Source organism: Triturus cristatus, chromosome 4_1 (assembly GCF_964204655.1).
Source record: "Triturus cristatus chromosome 4_1, aTriCri1.1, whole genome shotgun sequence".
NCBI lineage: Eukaryota > Metazoa > Chordata > Amphibia > Caudata > Salamandridae > Triturus > Triturus cristatus.
In genome coordinates this window covers 956,083,736-956,104,792 of record NC_140585.1, presented here as the reverse complement: position 1 = coordinate 956,104,792, position 21,057 = coordinate 956,083,736, and the positions used below count along the sequence as shown (strand labels likewise).

The following is a 21,057-nucleotide window of genomic DNA, read 5'->3' as shown; positions in this document are numbered from 1 at the left end:
AACCTCGTCCCCATGGAGCCCAAATGCTGTCTACTTAATAACTGGGATGCAACATATTTAAATTCAATATTACAGACCTGGGCTACTTTGGGTATCATGATAGCCAAGAGAAATAGTGCCAGTCACTGGGGTGGGGCATCCACCCTACCTTAGCAGAATGGTGTAGAGATATGGACACTGTAATAGTGGCATAGAAGACGGTGTATGTGCATAGGGGGTGCCCCAAAAAATGGATTATAAAATGGGGATGATAGAATACCTATAGAGGAGATATTTGCGAACTGCCATCCATACCTCGAGAAAGTGAATACTTAGATATGACCAATGTGTTGATGGTAATGCTGTATAAATCAAAGTTCGAGCGGAATGGTTTTTGTGATGTATACATAAGCTTGCTAACATTGTATAAATATAAATGGACCATATCATTCAAATGTAACGTGTATTACGATAAATTGATTGTGCCTCTTAACTTTTTAAATAAAATATACATTTTTAAAAAAAAATCCCTCCTTAACGTTAATAATGGAAAATCGACATTGGATATATTATGGGATTACATTTTTGTAAACATTATTTAGACTATAATATTTAAAAGTGCCAACATTTCTAAAAAGACTATCTGGCATACAACCACATTATTGGAACCTCCTCATTTGCCTTCTCAGACTGTGTGCAGTAACTAAGCACAGGTTGATATTGTTGTCTCCTCTTTGCTGCTAAAAGAAAATGCATTAAATCTACTATGCCTCATATGCCTGCTGTACGCAATTCATGAACTAATGATCCAACATCAGAGACGCCATGTTCTGAGCAGTGGTAATGTCTCTGCAGCAAAAAGGCTCGAGGAAGCAAGCACTCCAACAGGGCTGCTGTACCCGAACCAGAAGACAAGGAGTTGTGTGTTCAAGTCTGGGGGGATGACATCATCAGGGAAGCGGGTCAAATGGCGTCCGGGAGAGAACATAAGGAGAAAGGAGAGGAGCCAAGTGTGGAGACAATGAACAGTGTGGAGAAGCCACTGGAACCAGCAAAAGAAGCACCCAGGGAGCTTGCAGAGCCACTAGAGGAAGACTGTGGAGTCTGGGAACTCATAGCAGGACCACAACCCAACTAGACCAGGCAACTGTGAGGAGAGAGGCGCTGTGGTCCCAGATGCCACGACCCAGGAGGTAGGTCGGGCTTCAGGAAATTGGCCAGTTTCATTGGATTAATGGTTTGGTGGCAGTGGAACGGAGGGCACCAACAGCAGCCTCAGGGAGGGGGAAAAGGCACTTATGAGGAGAGAAGTTATACACTGAATTGAGCACAGAGGAGAAAGGTAGCACCCGGTGGGAATAATCAGAGGAAAGAAGGCAGTCATTAATAAAGTATCCCTCTTCCTTTTTATTCTGAGGACCACATCCTGCCTGATGGCAACCAGGAATCCAGTTGAAAGGAGTTAAGTGGGGATTTGCAGAAGAGGGACCACATTTGGGAACACCGTCCAGAGGGCTAGTTAATGCTATCACAACTTTGGAAAATAAAAGGAAGGCATTTAAATTGCATTCAGTGGCTGTGGTAATTCCATCGTAGGTCTACAGTCCCACTTGGAGCACATGTGGCTCTTGTGTAAGAGCAAAGAAGAGAGTCAAACAGCAAGAAGATTTTATTAGCTTTCATCTGCAGCACTCAAACATCATCACCCTGGTTCTGAAGGCCAAGCATTTGTTCCTGAGTAAAGAAAGATCATTATTCAGAACACTCTGTTTTCACAAAGCCCTGAAGATACCCCAACTTTACCAGCAAGTCAGAGACCTAACTTTATATTCTACAATCTCAGCTGTCCTCTTGGCCAAGTCAAATACGTTGTGGGAATCTGTAAACAAGTACACTGTTCAGTGCATAGGAACTCCCTCCCCTACACTTCAGACTGTCTACCCTGTGGAAATTCCCACATAATGTGATGCAGATGAGCTGGGCCAACTAGTGTGTCAGCGGTCACAAAGCTCCCAAGAGGACAGACCAGATAGTATGTCTGTCTGTCCCTCAGATATCGACAGAATGCAGCACTAATAGACATGGGCTGAGATCAGGATCCCTGGGACTGTAAGAAGGGCAACTTAGCAGCACTAATGCTGCTCTAATGCTGTACTTTAGCAGACTGATTCTCTCTAATGGTATCCGCATGATTGAATGTGCACTCAAAATATGCATGATCCATTCTGTCAGGGCACCATCGAACAAAGAATTATCTCCTGCTTGGTTGACACTCTCCTCCCACGCTAACCCTCATGCTGTTTGTACTTACAGTGGTTACAAGTTCTCACTTCTTTTTCAGCATCAGTCCACTACCAGCGGTGGTTTATTCGTAAGGGTGGGGGAGCGTCAACCACTGGCCCGCTGCGAGCTACGTTAAAAGGTTGGAAATAGAATGCCAATGGAATGATTTCATTGCCATTTTATTTTGAACACTTAGCGCGGCACACAGCAGCCACCAGCCTGCCGCTGAGCCAGGAGAAATGGGGGCGTGTTCAATGCTGCCGATTGGCAGCATGGAGAGCTGGCCAGACACTGCAAAGAACGCAATTCAATTTGGATGGCTGTCTTACGCCGGCCAACGTGACACGCGCACTTTGCAGCTCTCTACTCCGCTGCCTTAGACAGCTGGGTGAAGAGCAAGCATAGGCCTCCAGGGCATAAAGAAGATTTTGTGCAACCCGCTCCAGCAAATCCTGGCGATACTCTCATGCTGGTTAACAGCATGAGAGCAGCATTTGGATTGGCTAAGGGATCTCTTCCAGCCACAGACTGCAGAAGAACACAGTTGAAGACGAGTCGCAGCCCGTGGGTAAGTACAATTTACTTTTATTTTTTAAATATTAAATGTGTAATCCATGTAATTAGTTTATGTTTAATTTTGGGGTTTTGGAGGGAGGGGTTGTTTTTATTTAGGATTTTGAAGGGAGGGGTTGTTTTACTTTGTGTTTTTGGAGGGAAGGGTTGTCTAAATTAGTTTTTTTAGAAGAGGTGGGACACTTTGCTCACTACAGCACTTTCAAAGGCTACCTGCCACTCCTGTTTAACACAAGGAGTGAGTGACTCTAACAGATTCTATTTCAGTGGATCCAGATGACTCCAGGGAGTGATATATGTATGACAGAAACTTCTCACCAGCCCCAAGCTCATAATAAGTATTTTATATGCCCTCATTGGTAAGACATATAATAGCCCCAAACATATTACACTATGGGGCCTATTACGACGGGCCAACATCGTTCCGATCGACCGATGGTCCCCTCTTGTTGATCTCTGCACCTTGTGGCAGGCACCTTGAGGTGCCTGCCATGGGGTGCAGGGATGAACACCGACTCCCATTCCTCTTTAGGAGCTTGTGTCACGGAACATTTACAGTCGTAACATGAGCTCCCCTAGAGGAATGGGTGAATGCGACCAAACAGTGTTCGATCGCATTGTAATCAGGCAGTCCGGACCGCCGACCGGAGGTCGGTCAGTCCTGTTTCCACAACATTGTATCCGCCCAACATCGTAATAAGGCCCTATATGTTTTAACATCATCTGACATATAGAAAAAGCACTGTACAAAGTTGCCAATGTGGGACTCAAATAAGTTTAGAATCTGTTGCCTGGACAGGAAAGGCAATCCCCAAACACTGCGATATATAAATGTAGCATCCTAAGACCATGATGGTATACCCCTGGCAGACCCCATGCAGCTAGCAAACTACCGCCCAATCTCCCTCCTACTATACCCAGCAAAGGTGATGGAAAAAAAGCCAGAAACAAGCAAACCTCTCACTATCTCAACCCACACTAGTTCCTGCACAACACATAATCAGGTTTCAAAGCAAACCACAGCACCAATCTGCCCTCATCGCAGCAACTGACGACATCGGGGTGATCATACACTGTGGAGACACAGCAGCCCTTATACTACTTGATCTCTCCGAGGTTTTCAACACTGTCTCCCTCGTGACCTTGTTTAGGAGACTGCATGAGCCAGGCTTACAAGGACCAGCCCTCAACTGGATTTGCTCCCTCCTCACAGGAAGAACACAAAGAGTCAACTTGCCACCCTACGCATCAAAGGCAAATAACCTCATATGTGGAGCCCACCAAGAATCATCCCATAGCTCTATGCTATTCAACATATACATGACTTCGCCCACCAGATCCTACAATAGCAACATACTGTCCTATGCAAACGACATCCAACTGATACTCTCCCAGTCAGACCCCACTACGAAAAACAATTTCACAACCTGCATGACCACAGTAGCCACATGGATGAAAAACAACTGCCTCAAACTGAATAAGGACAAAATTGAAGTGGTGACCTTCGGAGAGAAAACCCCTGCCTGGGACACTTCCTGGGGCTCTACTAACCTTGGATCCTCACCATCCCCCACCACCCACAAAAGAAATCTCAGTATCACCTGGACAACAAGCACAACATGACAACCGAAGTAAACAAAGTGGCCTGCATCTGATGCCACATCCTTAGAAAAATCTTCAAATTGCATCCTGAGAACAACAGAAAAACGGTCACATAAGCCCTGATCACCAGCAGACTAGATTAGAGCTACACATTCTATGCAGAAGTCACAAAGAAACTCCTGAACTGGCTACAGACCATCCAAAACACTTTGGCAAGACTCTTTCTCAACCTACCTCATCACACCCAAATCACCTCCCAACTAAGAGAACTGCACTGGCTCCCAATCCACAAACACACATAATTCAAACTGCTCACACACGCATTCAAAGCACTGCACAACACCAGCTCAACATACCTCAACAGCTGCATAAACTTCTACACATCCCCCAGGCAACTCCACTCAGCTGGACTCTCACTGGCAGGCTTAGCCCGTATACGTAAAACCACAGCCAGAGGCCGCACCTTTCCATACCTTCCCCATAAAGCATGGAACAACTTTCCCCACCATATGATAGCCTTCTCATTGCTTCTTGAGTTCTGAAAGAAGCTGAAGATCTGACTCTTTGTCTAATCTCGCCAGACGACAGTTGCCCGCCATAGGCGCCAGGATACCCTCATGAGTGATTAGTGTGCTATAGAAATACACATAACATGGTGAACTCAGGAAACTGAAAAAGTCTGGAGGGCGCTGGGAATTTTGTATAATTGATTACATCAATAAAGGGATAGCATGACAGATGTCTCAGGCAACCAAACTTAAAGAAATTATAGTGAGGATGCTAAACGTGATTCAACAGAGGATCTCATGTGGTGGAATATCTTAGTACACAATGTAAAAGGAGGAAGGAGTTATTTTGGGCCCTGTTGATATTTAGTTTTAGAGGAGGATGATAGACCAATATATAAATTCCCCCTTCACAGTTTTACTATCTGTGAATAGCACACCAGTGCAAGTGTTGTTCATTTGTCATCATAAAGACACTGTGGCAGGTAAGTCTTGCTGTCTTACAGTGTGTAACTTCAGCACGTAACTAAAAGTTACTTAGTGGCATAGCGTAGACTTGCACTGACTGTAACCTGATAAGGCACGTGCAGAGTAGGTGACTGCTTTATACACTCTGTACTTAATATTTAAAGCAAGGTAATAACTTATGGTGTTAAAGTTTGTGGAATTATCATTGTAAATACAACATTACCAACTTGATTTTTATTGTTTTATACACACCCATATACATATTTAAGACTCAAGATGAAAAACATGCACACAAGCTACATCCTGCAAAGGGGTGCTCCTTGTACCCCTACAGTTGATGTCTGGAATTCAGTTTCTTCAACAATTTTCAGACACATGTAAACAGTGCATAACAACATACCAAAATCTGCTAATTTTAATTCTCCTTTCTCATTGATGAGCAGGTTTTGTGGCTTAAGGTCTCGATGAAGCACTTTCCTTTTATGACAATAGGCCAAGCCACGTAAAATCTGATACAAGAAGATCTGTGAAATGAAACAAAGTAAACAGACTAAATTCTCAACTATAAACTAAAACAAAGCAAAACGTATAAGGCCCATAAATTATATTACAACAAAGGCATCAACAAACCAATTTATGATGCTAACCCCAAAAATAACCCACATTCACATGTTTATTACTACAGCACAAATGTAAAATACCTCTTCATTTCTAAGGTACAGTGAAACTCCCAGACTGTATGGTATAACGAATTTGCACAGGGGAACAGCTCTTGAGGCCTCTTCAATGTGTTTTACATTATTGAACAAATGTAAACCCTTGTATCCCTGGTTTTGGTCAAACAACCTGTAAAACTGATACATATTAACCCCTTCGCTGCTAGGCCTTTTCCCCCCTGTGCTAAGCCTTTTTTTGGCAATTTGGGGTAGTTCGCACTTAGGCCCCTGTAACGTTTTGACCACATAAGGTATCCACGCCAAATTTGCATCCTTTTTTTCCAACATCATGGGGATTCTAAAGGTACCCAGGGTTTGTGGATTCCCCTGGAGGGGAACCAGAAATTCGCCAAAATACAGCAAATTTTTTTTGGGGGGGGGGGGAAAGGGCTACAGGTGAAAGCATCTGTTTTTTTCCCTGCAAATGGTATCAACAAAGGGGTTGTGGGGCTGAAATCACAATTTTCCAAGCTTTCCGAGACAAGCAGACCTTTGTCAGAAAACCAAAATTCTTTACTCCGTTCTGGCATTTTTCTGGGGCATGGCCTATTTTTGATATTTTTTGTGCTTTCAACCTCCTTCCAGTTAATGGTAGAAATGGGTATGAAAGCAATAATGGATCTTGGAGAGCTATACATTTTGGAAAAGTAGACAACATTCTGAATTCAGCAAGGGGTCATTTGTGTAGATCCTTCAAGGATTCTTCATAGAAACGAACAGTTAAATATAGAAAAAATTGAAAATTAGTTGAAAAAAACAGCCATTTGTGCCAACGTTTTCACCTGTAACTTCTTCTAATTGTGATAGCTGTTTGAAAGCAATATACTGTTAAATCCACTAGACCTTTCTGGTTGTGTATATAGGACTTGTAGGTTCACGAAGAACCCAAAGAACCCAGAGCCAATAAATGAGCAGCGTCTTACAATGGTTTTTAGGTCTCGCTAGCGTAGGCTGCGCACATGGGCAGTCTCGCTGGCGAGATTTAAAGTTTTAGGGATTTTTCAGTAAAGTGCTTTAAGCCCCGCCCCTCTTTCCCATTGGCCGGCGTCACCGTTTATGCTAAACGGCGGCCAGCCATTGGGACAGAGCTGTTGGTGACGTATTCGCTCGGCTTTTTCTGCCGTCCCACTTGGACGGACTCGCCTGCTTTCCTTCTGAAGTAAAAGTTTTCTTATCTTTATGGGGCCAAACACATGGCCCCATAAAGATCAGAAGGAAAGCAGGCCGTCCAAGTGAGACGGCAGAAAAAGCAAAAAGTCGAAGTCAACCGCGGCTGCCTGGCGAGCGCTTACAGACTTGTTTACTTTACTCGAAAAGGGCAGCTTCTCTTCGCAGAACGCAGCATGGCAGCAGAAATCTCAAGGCACAATGCGTGGGGTTTATACAAAGCAATCCATAGCGGCTTTTACTGTCTAAGCTAGATGAAAAAGTACGCACAGCTGCAGTCCATTTTGTAAGAGAACCTGGGAGCATTCATGGCACATAGTAAAGGGCAGAAAAAAACAAGCCAAGCATGTGGCGCAATGGCCAGAGCTGCCGACTTTGCAGTTGGGGAACCAGGCTTGAATCTCAGCGTCGCTCTTAACATGCTGTGATTTTGGGCAAATCGTTTAATCTCCGCGTGCGTGCCAAAAATGAACGTGTCCTTGTGTAACGTAACTGGTGCTCATCTAAAGCATTCCAATACCTCCGGGACAAGTTCGCGCCATATTAAATTAAAGTGCAAACAAAAAAAAATGCTGCAATTAGTCCTGGCGGGTAAGTGGCAATACACATGGTTGTGCACAATGTTTTGCAATCACACCCACTGCAACAAAGCATGGCATGGATTCACACTGTGAAGGCAAGGGGTAACTGCGGAGCTCGCTCTCTCTCTGCCTCTACCGACTTGGAAGGAGCTGACAGGTGTCCTACCGACTGATTTATGCTGCCTCCCACCTCCCATTCATAATGTGTAATTCTTTGTTGTGGCTGCTTACTATAAGGGGCATTATCTGCTCTGTTTCTTTAAGGGACAGGGATCTCAGTGCCGACACACTGCAAATTCAGATGCTGAGAGGAACGTCTGCTGTCGAAGGCAGGTCACTGTCCCGTCATTGACTTTAGTGCACCATTACTGCCCCATTCATAGCATGGGGGTGGGGGTACGTCACTGCTCACAGCCCCACTCCGCTGTGAAGGATTAGTGAATCTTTTGCTACACAAATGCAGCTCGCAGCAGAACGGAAAGTTTGCACAGCAAGCTCCCATGATCCCTCCTGCTGACATCACTCATTTGAACAATGCATGTGTTTAAATCTTTATTTATATTCTTCAGATATTTGAATATCTCTATCAAGGGGTGTTCCGGAAGTTCTCCCCAAGGGAAAACAAGCATTAAAAATGCAATAGGTCTCGCCTTTCATTAAGTTAAAGCCATTTGCTTTGCTATACAATACCATTAGCAAAGCAAATGGCTTTAACTTAATCAAAGGCGAGACCTATTGCATTTTCAATGCTTGTTCATTATGTTCCAGGTATATAGCAATTAATTTGGGAAAATATATACTTGGAAAAATCAGTATGAATGACATCCATGTATTTCTGAAATTGGAACAAAATATAGAGTTTAGAAACAGTAGATATTTGCAATTTTCCGAAATTGTGATTATCCATACTAGCATGAGACTTATGGGTCATTTTTCCAAATGACTTCTTTTTTACACATTGTCTTTCATTTGGAAGGCAGAAATGCATCGAAAGTCAATAGGTAATAACAGTTGCTCTACAATTCTGTGTCACCCTAAGTCTCCCGATAAAAATGGTACCTCACTTGTGTGGGTAGGCCTAGTTCCTGCGACAGGAAACGGTTCAAAACGCAACGTGGACACACTTTATTTTTACAGTGAAAATTGACCCTTTTTTTGCAAAGTGCCTAGCTATAGATTTTGCACCCTAGCTCTGCCGGCACCTAGGGAAACCTAGCAAACATATACATTTTTTAAAAGTAGACACCCAGGGTAATCCAGGATGGGGTGACTTGTGTGGTTCTCACCAGGTTCTGTTACCCAGAATCCCACCGGGGGCAGATCAGGGGCCACTGCCCCCATCTTCCTCTGGGGGGGGGGGGGGGGGGGGGGGAGGCAGAAAGACTGGAATTTCTCTGGGGGTGGGGTGGGGGTATTGTCATGCCCATTTTGGGCAGTGCCCACCCCTACATGAATACAAAAGAAAAATCCCTGGTTTCTAGTGGGCTTTCTGCCAGAAAGGCTGTAATTTTGGCAGGGCATTGGCATGCCGGTTTTGGGCAGCCCCCACCCTAATTAAAATTGCCCCCCCAAAAATCCCTGATTTTAGGGTGCTTTCTGTCCCCTGGGGGGAGGCAGTTTGGGGGTTACTGGCAGAAAGACTAATTGTTGCGGGGGTGGGGGTATTGGCTTGCCCGTTTTGGGCACCCGCCACCCTAATTCAGCTGCCACCCCAAAAAATCCCTGGCTTCTAGTGGGCTTTTAGCCCCCCAGGGGGGCAAATGGGGACTACTTCCCCCATCTGCCTCCCAGGGGGGCAGAAATGCTGTAATTGTGGCAGGGGGAGGGGGCATTAGCATGCCCGTTTTGGACAGCCCCCACCCTAATTAGAATTGCTTCATAAAAATCCCTGGCGTCTAGGGGGCTTTCTGCCCCCCCGGGAGGGGGGCAAAAAGGCTGTAATTGTGGCGAGGGGGGTGGGGGCATTGGCTTGCTCATTTTGGGTAGCGCCCACCCAATTAAAATTACCCCCCAAAAAAACCCTGGTGTCTAGTGGGCTTTTTACCCCCCCCTCTGGGGCGGCGGATTCTGGGCCACTGCCCCCGGGGGGGCAGAACAACTGAATTTGGCCAATTTGTTTTGGGGGGGAGCAAAGGTCCTTGCCCAAGGGGCGGCTCCCCCCTCCCTGGTGTCTAGTGGTGGATCCCTGCTTGGGGATCGCTCTCCTGTGGCGATCCCCAAGCAGGGGTCCACGGATACCAATGATACCTCTACCGTCTTTCTACGTGCTCAGGGGGCTGAGATAGCCCCCTGAGCACATAGAAAGTGAAACTGTAATGAGCCTAAAGGCTCATTTCAGTTTTGGTTTCTTTTGAATGACGTCAGAGCGACGTGCGCGCTTATCATTTCATAGAAACTACAGGGGGGCCTCGGGAGCTGGGGAAGCTCTTTCCCAGCTCCAGAGGCTTTGGGGATAAAAAAGAAATCCCTCTGGTGCCTGCACCAGAGGGATTTCCGGTGCCATGTGCCAGGATGGCCGGGAGCCGTCCTGCGCACACGAGCACCGTTGTGCACGACAGCTACCGGTCATTGTGCGCATGGAAAGGCTTAAAGAAGGTCATGGCATTAAACATATCTGCAAATAGGTTATAATTGCTGAGGGAGGAGTATTATGACTCCACTCAAGGCTTCACAATTACTGTAGTCGTGCCTCCCCTATGACACCCTCAATATCTGCCTTTATACTAATATGAAAACAAAGGATAAAGTGACGTTATAGTTAGGTGAAAATGTCAGTGACAGCATTAATGTTTTGAACTAAAAAAACACAGAAATTCACCAATTATAGTTAGCAGAGCTCACTAACTTTAACTTGTGTCCCCGCCATGTTCTGCTTATGACCTCACATATTACGTCCCTCATGAAATGTTCTATGACATCACTGATAGCAACATCTATCGAGTGTGTTTGTTTGTTTTATAGTTTACATAGTGGTGAGTAACTACCATATTTTTCTACCTCACTTTGAACAGACTGTGTCCAGCTAATGGGAGCAAGGGTTTACAAAAGGCATGTGCTCCTAGTGCATCATAGGTCTGTAGAGGTATTGTACATGTTATAAATCTCTGTGTGCAGGTGTCAGCTGCCAACTTGAATGCAGTATGTTCCATACAAGTTTTTCGCTTTGGTAGAAAAAGTTTCCAACAGGACAAAAGGTTCTGAAGAGAATAGTTTCTCTTTGTACAAGTTTTGCATTCAGTGTATACTGTTCTTAGTTTATCTTTTTTTTTTCAGAACACATTTTATTACATTTTGTTTTGACATTACATGATGGCCAACATGGCCTGTCCAAGTTTTCAGTGCAATAACAGCCCGTCGTCCCCACCCTCCATAATTTCGACATATTATTAAAAACAAATCTGCAATTCCCATCGCGAACAAAATTCTCATAATCTCGATATAGGGAATATATGGGTGTGATAAGGGGCCAGGGCCTTCATGAACCTCAGTTGAATTGCTGTATCTCTATATCGAGGAGGGAGTCCACCGAATGGACCAGAGCCAATACAATACCCCTTTGGCGTGCCCATCTCTGCCATATCTTTGTGTGTTTCTGGGGGCACCCCCTAGCTCGATACACCGCCACTTCCATGCCCATACAGTGGGCCATTCCAAGCTCCCATGTGCCTATTGGGGGCGGGGACACATCCTCCCAATGCAGTGCAATATCGTGTTTGGCCAGAGTTAAATCCAGGAAGAGTAAATGCCTCTTGTATTTGTTAACTTCAATGCCTTCTATACTATGGAGTAGTAATGCTGGGTTCAAAAGCCATCGTTTGCTATATTCACACCGGAAGCCCGTGCCCTATCTCTCGCTGACTCTCTCATGAAAAACACTACCGAGTTCCAAACGTTCGTGTGTAGCCCTGACGTCACCTCCAAAGGTGCGCAGAATCTGAAATAACCGCAGGCCAGAGGAGCGTTGATTAGTGAGGAAAAACAGTGCATTGCCAGCATAGAGAGCGATTCGATCTGATAGCTCCTGTTACCACTCAAATCACGTCAGCAAAGGGTCTGAACGGACCCAGACTGCCACAGGTTGTACTGCCAAAGCAAATAATAATGGGGAAAGTGGGCATTTCTGACGGGTGCCTCTGCCCCCTGCAACGGGGGACTAAAGTTGCATCCATGACCCGGACTGATGCTGTCAGGCCCGTGTACAGGAGTTTCACGTGGTTGAGGAAGCGAGGGCAAAAGTTAATGCTCTACAATAGAGCAAATAGATATTGCCAGCTAACACAGTTGAACGCTTTGTCCATATCTGCTAAAAGGACCGCTGCTGGGAGTGCTAGGCGGTCTGCCATGGCCAAGGCATTATATACGTGCCTAATGTTATGACGTGTGGACCACTGAGGCATGACACCCGCTTGGTCAAGGTGTACAAGATCAGGCAGCAATTTCATTAGTCTATTAGCCAGGGAAGTCTATTAACTTCGAAGTTGAGGAGAGAAATCGGACAGTAGGAGGCATGTAGATCTGGCGGTCGCCCCGGCTTCTGGAATACAACAATCGCAGCATGTCAACAGTCTTAGGGGAGCATGGAGGCTTCTGATGCCTCCTGTATGAATTCTAGTAATGTGCTGCCGAGCTGTGGCATAAAAAGCTTTAAAAACGTGCTCAGGAAGCCATTAGGCCCCAGATCCAGCCCTGTATGCATTTCAGCCAGGGCCGATGCCAGTTCTTCCACTGTAAGCTTCTCCTCCAGTTGTTCACATGCCTCTACCAATAAAGCGTGTGGCAGGATGTTTTTGAGGAAGTCTTGGACCAGCTCAATGCCAATATGATCATTTGGGGCGTATTACCCTCTGTAATACTCTGCAAGACTTTGGGCGACTTTGTCAACCCCAGAATCAAACCCCCTTGTTGATCCCGCACCACCGGTACTGGCAAAACATTTCTTGCTACCTGACACAGCCAGTGCAGCATGCAAATGGACTTATCTCCCCATTGATATATGAAGTGCTGTGTGGCTAGCCAAGCTATCTTCGCCTCATTAAGTCAGGGCTACTTATATAGTTGCTGGGTCAGACTTTGCGGTAATATTGCTGCATCATTGTATTTCTTCCTGCAATCGCCCTCTAACTTCTCAATTTGGGTTTCCAGAGATACCTGATCCTGCGCCCTATGCCGATGCTCTCCTGCACAAAAGCAAATATCTACTCCTCGAATAGTCTGCTTTAGTGCCTCCCACAGAACTACTTTTGTGGAGACTGTAGATATATTGAGTGTAAAGCATTTCCTTATCGCTTTTTTTTTTTTAAGTGGTCCGATAAATTTTGTTCTGGAGATGCCATGACGACATCCGTGATCGAAATCTAGGGCAACTGGCACCAATATGCAGCTCCTTTGACACAGGGAAGTGATCGGATAGTCCCCATGGGCGAATATGGGGCAATGACGCTCTGTGGAAATATGTGGCAGGGATAAATACATAGTCTAGACGGGAAAAGGACCCATGGACCGTCGAGTAATATGTATGTCTGTTTTAAATCAGGTTGTAGGCCCTCCATGTGTCTGCCCATCTCAGGGTAGTCATCGGAGTGGATAATCTAGAGTCATGTTGAGCGTCTCTCCCACCCTGTGGCTGCCATCTGTCCACCACGGGGTGAACAACGTCGTTCCAGTCTGCCCCTATCAAACAAAGGCCGCCTGGCATCTCGCCCCATAGGCAAAGCAAGCTCTCGGTAAAGGAGGCCCCCAGTGGAAGGGGGGGGGCAAAGAGACTCAAGAGCGTGATCAGTTTCCCATGGAGGTTGCCTGTCCCTGCAACATAGCGACCATAAGTGTCTATCCACACCCTCTGGGTGGTAAATGCAACCCCACGATGGATTAAAATGGCTGTGCCCCGGGAGCCCTGTGTGAATCTGGAATGAAAGACCTGGGTATAGCCAAGACGGGCTTGGCAGGGTTTTTTTGACCCCATAAGAGGAGTCTCTTGTAGGAAGAGAAAGTCCGCCCCCAAGTGTTTGACCTGCCGGAGGACTGCACCTGGTTTCATTTTATCTAGTACCCCCCCAATGTTCCAAGTTACTATGCAGACTTGACTGTAACTGTTCAATAACCAGAAGAACATAAATTCAACAAACCAACCCCATACTTCACAGAACAGGAAGCATCTGTCGCGTTAAGTGCCCCTACTGAACCCCAACTAAGGGAAAGAGGATGGACACCACCAAATAATCCCATGAACCCAACACCACAAAAACATGAGCTCTGGAAAGGATTCCTAGGAATGTCTCTCTAGGGTAGCAGTTTTGAAGCAGATATCCCGCTCAGCTCAGCCCATAGCTAGTAATCATGTCAAGCTCCCTCCACATGATTATCCCACCCAATGTACACTGCATGCACATGCAATATTAATATACAAAGGAGGAGAGAGCATGTATTCCCAGTACGAGATTTGGAATAGGGAAAAGAGAGTTGAAAAGGGCTACAGTAATTATTGTATCAGTCTCAGTCCCTCAGTAGCTTCAATGATCTTCATCTGTGTGCAAACTCCTCCAAGATGTTCAAGATCTGTTGCGGAGTTTGGAAGTGGACTTCTTGAGATGGTTGCACCGGTTACTTTGTGATTAATTAGAGTCCCTTCTGGGTAGGATATGCGGTTTGATTACCACCAATTCATCTATCCTTTGGAAGGTGGCCTCATGTGGATCAAAAAACAGAGTGTGAGAATTTTACAATACCCTCAGCTGTGCTGCGTATAACAGCATATATTGTATCTTAAGATGTTGTCGTTTTTGTTTGTCCGCTAGGAAGGAGTGTCTTTATTGCTGTACCATTCTTGTATACTCAGAGAAGATCATGATGTGGGCAGACTCAAACAATTTTTTCTTGACTCCGGGTGTATCGCTGGATTGCATCCAAGTAGTTTAGGAGTTTCGTCATGATTGGAAGGGGTCACATGCCTGGTAGGGGTTTCTGCACCGGGACCCGGTGAGCTTGTTCCGCCACAAACATAGTGACAGAACCACGGATTTCAGCCACTACACCAAGCACTGTTCCCCCGAGGAGACTTCGCATCGCTCCGGGAAGCCCACAAATCAGAAGTTATTGCGCCACGCGCGACCCTCTGCGTCTTCCACTGGTATGGCCAGCTCCTTGTTCATTGCTGTTAGTGTTGTGCCCTTTTATTGTAGGGTTGCTATGGAATCCTTGACCTCTGAAACTCCTCTCGGCTTCAGTAATGCGGTTGACCCCTTTTCCCAGGTCGTGGCTCAATAAGTTCACATCCCACAGCCCCAATGTTGGTCGCCACAGCTTCCCGCAATTGGGTAATGGCAGCAACTAGTGAGGCATTGTTGCGACAGCCTGACAGAGATTTTGCTCAGTCCATGCTGCCAGGGTTCGCCTCAGCCACGGCCGGTGCAGGTTAGAGTGGTGGAGCAGGTTGGGGGGGGATACGACAGACGACCACGAGATCAAATTAAATAAATAATTCATTTGACCTCATCGTCCTCTGTCGAAGTCCCCCCTTACCCGGCCCCACCTCTCTTACCTGCAGGGGCCATGGCTGGTTTGCCTGCTTAAACTGGTCTATCGTGCTCTGATTTGCCAAGGTCGGTGGTGGTTTGTCTTCAGACATCTTGAGGGCCCATGTGTTATTCTGGTCTATTGGTAGATGTTTGCTCCCTTTCCACACTCAGGACTGACTGACTGTAAATGCAGCAGGTCTTTAGGTAATCGTTTTACTCGGGCCGGCTCAGCCACAAACTGCACCTGAACCTGGCCTGTCCGCATTAGCAGCTAGAGGCTACCCGTGGAGCTGTACTGCCTAATGTAGCGCAGCACCGTCTCAACAGTATTTGTGAGTATTCGGACCCCGGTATCCCATGGAGATTGCGGAGGGTGGAGGACGGAGATCTCAGCAACCCTTTGTCGTGGCCGGGCAATTCTTCCCCAGGCAACCACCGGCTACTCACGCCATCATTCAAGCTTAGGCCTGCTCATCTTGCTGTTTTATCTCATAGAGGAGACAGCGGGGATGTATGGAGGGTGCCGAGGCCCATGCCGCCCTCCACATTAGTCCTAAATTGTTGGACAACTCCTCATTCGGAGCACACCAACTATGCCAAAATAGGTGGGGCCATGGGAGACGCGAGCTGGCCACATCAGCTGGCACAGCCGAGCAGGCCGGTGCACTGCGGCCGCAATCTCACTCGCCCGCCCCCTTCACCTCACAGTCGGCCCGGGTCAAGAGTTCTACATGTGCCGAGCAGCAGTATGCATCCCCTCCCCGTGTGTTTGCTCCATCTCACAGGTCGCCAGGAGTCAAGACTGGCCCGATCAGGCAACCCTTGCAGTGGTCCGCACTGCATCTCTCAGGCTGCAACCCAGATCCAGGCCCCACTCACCACACCTCCCGTTCTGTAGTGCGGAGGAATGTACTTGATGGCAGCATGCTGCAGGGTTGTCTGATGAGTTGGCCCGGGCAGCCGTTACAAGCCGCTCCACCCCACACCGCGCCCATGTCGAGCTGCACACCCCCAACTTTCAAGGGGCTTTCGTCACGAGGCTAGTGAAGTCGGGATAGAGAGGACTGTCGTCCGGATGAGCCAGGCAGGTAGGATTACTGTCGGAGATTGATGAGTCTGCCAGGAGCTCACTCAGTGCGGGTGCACCATCTTGCAAGCCTAGCCACGCCCTCCCCCCTTAGTAGATACTTTTTAATACTCTGTGGTGTATTTAGAGCTTTACTGTCTGCAAATAGTGTGGTAGAAATAAACTCTCTCTATACAGAAAACTCATAATAACTTAATTTCACAATGAAGGTTTGGGGACTATTAGGGGTTTGATACAGATAAAGGCTGTCCGTAGTAGGTCATTAGTTATGTAACAGAAGTTGAGTATCTGGAGGAACCTTGTTTTGTCTGAACAGTTGTAAACAGATTGAACATCATGTGCAGTAGGAGTTCTGTGGTTGATAGTCAACATGAACTCGCGCTACCCATGAACTGTACGGTTTAGGGTCAATGTTGAACATAACACAAGCTTAGCTCACCTAAGGGGGCTGTATATATGATGGCATTAATGATGCTTCATACTATTATGATATATTTTGTACTTAATTGCAGACCTCTAATGCCATACTTGTTTACACAGCAATATGTATGAAGCTTGGATAATATCAAGAGTGATATCATAAAACATGTCATGAGTGATGTCATCTGTGAAGTCAAAAGCAGTTCATAGCCGGGGCACTAGTTTTAGTTAGCTCTGCCAACTAGAACTTCTGCTATTTGTGTTTTTTTTGTAATGTAAATGCTGTCACTGAGATATTCACCTAACTATAACACCACTTTAACCTTTGGTTATTGCAGTGAATTTCTATGGTTTTTCAAATAAACTGAAACAGTTATTTTTACCACCCTGCACTGTAAATTCTGGATTTTTTTTTCCCTAAAGAAATAATTTATTACCATTTGCAAAGCAAACCCCACACTGAGCACAGCCTTCAGCTGTGCACAGTAAGCCAGGCCCTGTCGCCAACCTACCCATAGGAAGCTAAACCCATGCATGCATACAGCCTTCGGCTGTGAACAGCGGGGGTTTGGCCACATGGCTTGGCCAAATCCACAGCAGACTGCCAACCCCACGCGATGCACAGCCTTTGGCATACACAGCATAGGGTTGGCCTCCAAGCTCCAGGGCAGAAGCGCTAAGAGCGCTTAACACAGTAATGCCCAAAATACAGATAAGGCTCACACTGGCAGGAGCGCTAGGAGCGCCTACAACATAGTAATGTAAATACCGCAAAATAACACGACTGAAGATCCCCAAATAAACCTGAAGCAGAGTCTCAAACTCTGCTAGAGAAGGACTGCAGGCATGCAACCACTGGCGGAGCTGCCGGGGAGAGTGCTGTCTGGACCAGAGGTCAAGGCTTACACGCGTTCCCCGCAGTGGTCGCCATTAAGTAGGGGAGGGGAGCGGGAGTAGAGCTGGAGGCGGGAGTGGGGCTGGGTCAGGGGGCGTGGCGGTGAAACTCACCAGGAGCGGCGGCGGGAAAAGGATTCCAAGTCAGAAGCGCTAAGAGCGCTTAACACAATAACACAGTAATGCCCAAAATACAGATAAGGCTCACAATGGCAGGCTATTTTTGCCCTGGGGTCCCCATCCCTTGTAAATAGGTTGGTGCCCGGTGCCCGATACGGGCACCTGCCAAGCACATGTTGTGGGCTGCGAGGAGAGCCCCAGCAGCGCCAGCCGGCACCCCACATAGTGCATGAGCAGGCAGTGCTCCCATTCAGAGGATGCAGTTGCTTTTTGCATGCTCCCTCCAGGCAGGAGCAATACGTGCTCTGTTTCCCTGCCGGAATAAGTGCGGGCAGGGAAACAGAAGACAAGTCTGCTCCCAGCCAGCAGAAGCATTTTTTAGATTTCCTGCTGGCTGGGAGCAGGCTTAGTGTTTGCTCCTGTTTGGCGGGAGATTTAAAAATGCTCCAGCCAGATGAGAGCAAACATGTTTACCTAACAACGCTTATTTTTAATATGGCCCTGGGGGATGTGGCCCCCGGGGCCTCCTTAAGGCTGGGGAGGAGGAAGCGCGCGGCTCCTCTCTTCTTTCCCTTTGACTTTGACCCCAGGGCATGGGATAGGGATGGTTAGGTGGGATGGGATAGTTAGAGTTAGGTCAGCATTTACATAGGAAATGCCTTTTTTGCTTTGCTTATAACTTTGGTCCAGTTTGACAATTCTCCAAGAAACTTTCTAAAGAAATGCTTTTTCCTGCCTAGTTTGGCATTGAACAGTTTTGGAGTGATCCATCAAGTGTGGGCTAAGAAAAAAAGGGTCCCCATGCATTTTCCATAGATTTTTCAAAAGAGTTTTTGCAAAAACTGCTGAACAGAATCACACCAAATTTGGCAGAATACTAGATCTTGGTACACAGATTGTGCTTTGGAGTAAATCTGTTCAGTAATTTTCAAGAAATTAATGTTTCAAAATATTTGTTTACATGGATGGTTGGGTCTGAGGGACTTCCATGAAAGGCTCGCGGGAATACCAGTACAACAACAGAACATTCTTATTGGCCCAGGAAGGTTTTTGTACCTTGGGTCATCTAACTCTTACGTTAATCAGACTCCAGCGGGAGTGAGCACTCTGACTGACTGCAACTTGAAAAAAAAAATCCTGCGAGCAGCCATTACAGGACTCAGGACTTAATGCGCCCCCCCACTGACCCGATGGTGCTCCCCTGGTAAATTTTGTAAAAAGGGGGAAGGGACAGCATGGTCCTCCTCCCCGAACCTGTGAAGGCCCTCAGGAACCTGTTCTCTGGGGCTGATTTTTATGTTTTTTTTTTTTAAATGGAGGAGGCCACGCGGTCCCCCTCACTGAGCCATTAACGGCCTGAGGACCCCATCCTCAGGGGCCTGCTCACTTATTGTGTCCCAGTGAGTCCACCCCCAGGACACAGTAGTTTCCTTGCCTGGAATAGTGCGAGCAGGAAAACATGTGTTTGCTCCTGTCTGGTGGGAGCATTTTTAAATCCACTGTCAAACGGGAGCAAACACTAAGAATGCTCTTAGTCAGTGGGAGATTTAAAAATGCTCCTGCCGGGTGGGAGCAGAATGGTGATTTTTTTACCTGCCTGCACTGAAGCAGAAAGGGAAATAGAACAGCTATTGCCCCTCCACCCCCAAGATGGAGTATACAAAAAACAGCTCCACCCTCCGTAAGGGAGCAATGCTGGCTCCTGCACCATGTGGGGTGTCGACTGGGGCTGCGGGTTCCCTGGGGCTGTCCCTGCAGCCCCCATGTTGTTTGTGGTGATCCAGGGTGAGCACCGGGGCACAAACCTACTTTACAGGAAGCCATAATAGGCCCAGGGAGGAGGGCCTTGCGGACCCTCTCCCCTTTTAAATGAGTCACAGCCCCACGGGGTTAGGTCCCTGGAGCCTATGAAGGTTTGAGAAGGGGGTTGGCTACCTGCTGGGGGTCTGGCACCAGCTCATATGCAAATTCACATAGCTGGGGGCAAAGCAGGTGCCCAACCCCATACCTCTAAGTTGTTGAAACAATTCAATATTAAACAAGAAGCAGTTGTTCTTCGAATCGTGCATAATAGCATTTTTGTATACTTTCATAAGTTTATTGGGCTTGAACTCAAAAAGTGTTCTACTGCCCTTAGTCCATCTTCATGTTGTATCTTCATGTTGTATGATTGTATACAATGTTACAACATCAATGGTCATTAATGTTTAGTCATTGTCCAATGTGATATGAAGAAGAAAAAAAATAATACCGTGTCTTGTATATAAGAAGGGAGGTTTCCACATATTTTGAAGTATTTTCAAAAGTACTCCCAAATGCGGATGTTATAGGGCATGATTGTTGATTGAATTTATTTTTGTGGATTGTAGGAATTAGACATAAAAACGATGTCTTTGGCTGATCAGCTCTTAGCAATAAGTATTCCTCTTAGTTCAAAAGCCCCTGGTTACACCATTCTAAGAGTTCCTCATTATATGAAGTTTTTATCGCAGAAATCGTATTCTTTAAAATTTCAACATAACATGATTCATCGTAAAACTGCTTATATGCTTCTTGAATATACATCTCCATAGGCCATGTCTCTGTCGGACATTCTAATCACATAGTCTATTTTATTGGATAATTGTGTCATCTCAGATGACACAATTATCCAATAAATAATAATTATTGAATAATTATCTAATAAATAATTGTGATAGTCATTTTGATAGGTATTAACTTTCTTTTGTTGTTTGCCCGCCCTAATGAATTTTAGAAGAGCTAGATCCATGAAGGATGTCCTAGTGAAATTAAGCACTAAAAATGTAGCTAAAGGCAATTGGCTAGGAAAAAGTTAAGACTTGAAGAAAAGCAGTAAAGCCTGCCAGTATGGAATAAACACAAGCAAATATAGGCCATCGTTTCAGAGTACTCCAAATAAAATAAAAGGAAAATTTCATTGTAAAAGTGAGTATGTTGTGTGCATTTTGAAGTGCCTCGCAATGTAATGTATGCAGGGAGCACAATTCTATCAGTGCATAAAAGAGTCTTGCAGCATGTAAGGGTAATATGAAATAAGGATAGGAACTACCCAATAGATCGCCATTTTGAAGAGAGACGCAATAGTGATGTGAAAGCATTGACATACTTTGTAACTGACAGTGTACA

At 46.1% G+C, this 21,057-nt stretch overlaps 1 protein-coding gene across 3 annotated transcripts in view; it reads right to left on the bottom strand.

Annotated features, from left to right (window-relative positions):
- Positions 1-21,057, bottom strand: part of CDK17 (cyclin dependent kinase 17) — a 497,468-nt gene that overhangs the window by 52,477 nt on the left and 423,934 nt on the right. For all 3 annotated transcript variants that reach the window (XM_085653837.1, XM_085653835.1, XM_085653836.1), the window contains one exon: positions 5,812-5,935. In XM_085653837.1, coding sequence (XP_085509963.1) covers positions 5,812-5,935 — 124 coding nt within the window. The remainder of the gene's footprint in view (positions 1-5,811; positions 5,936-21,057) is intronic.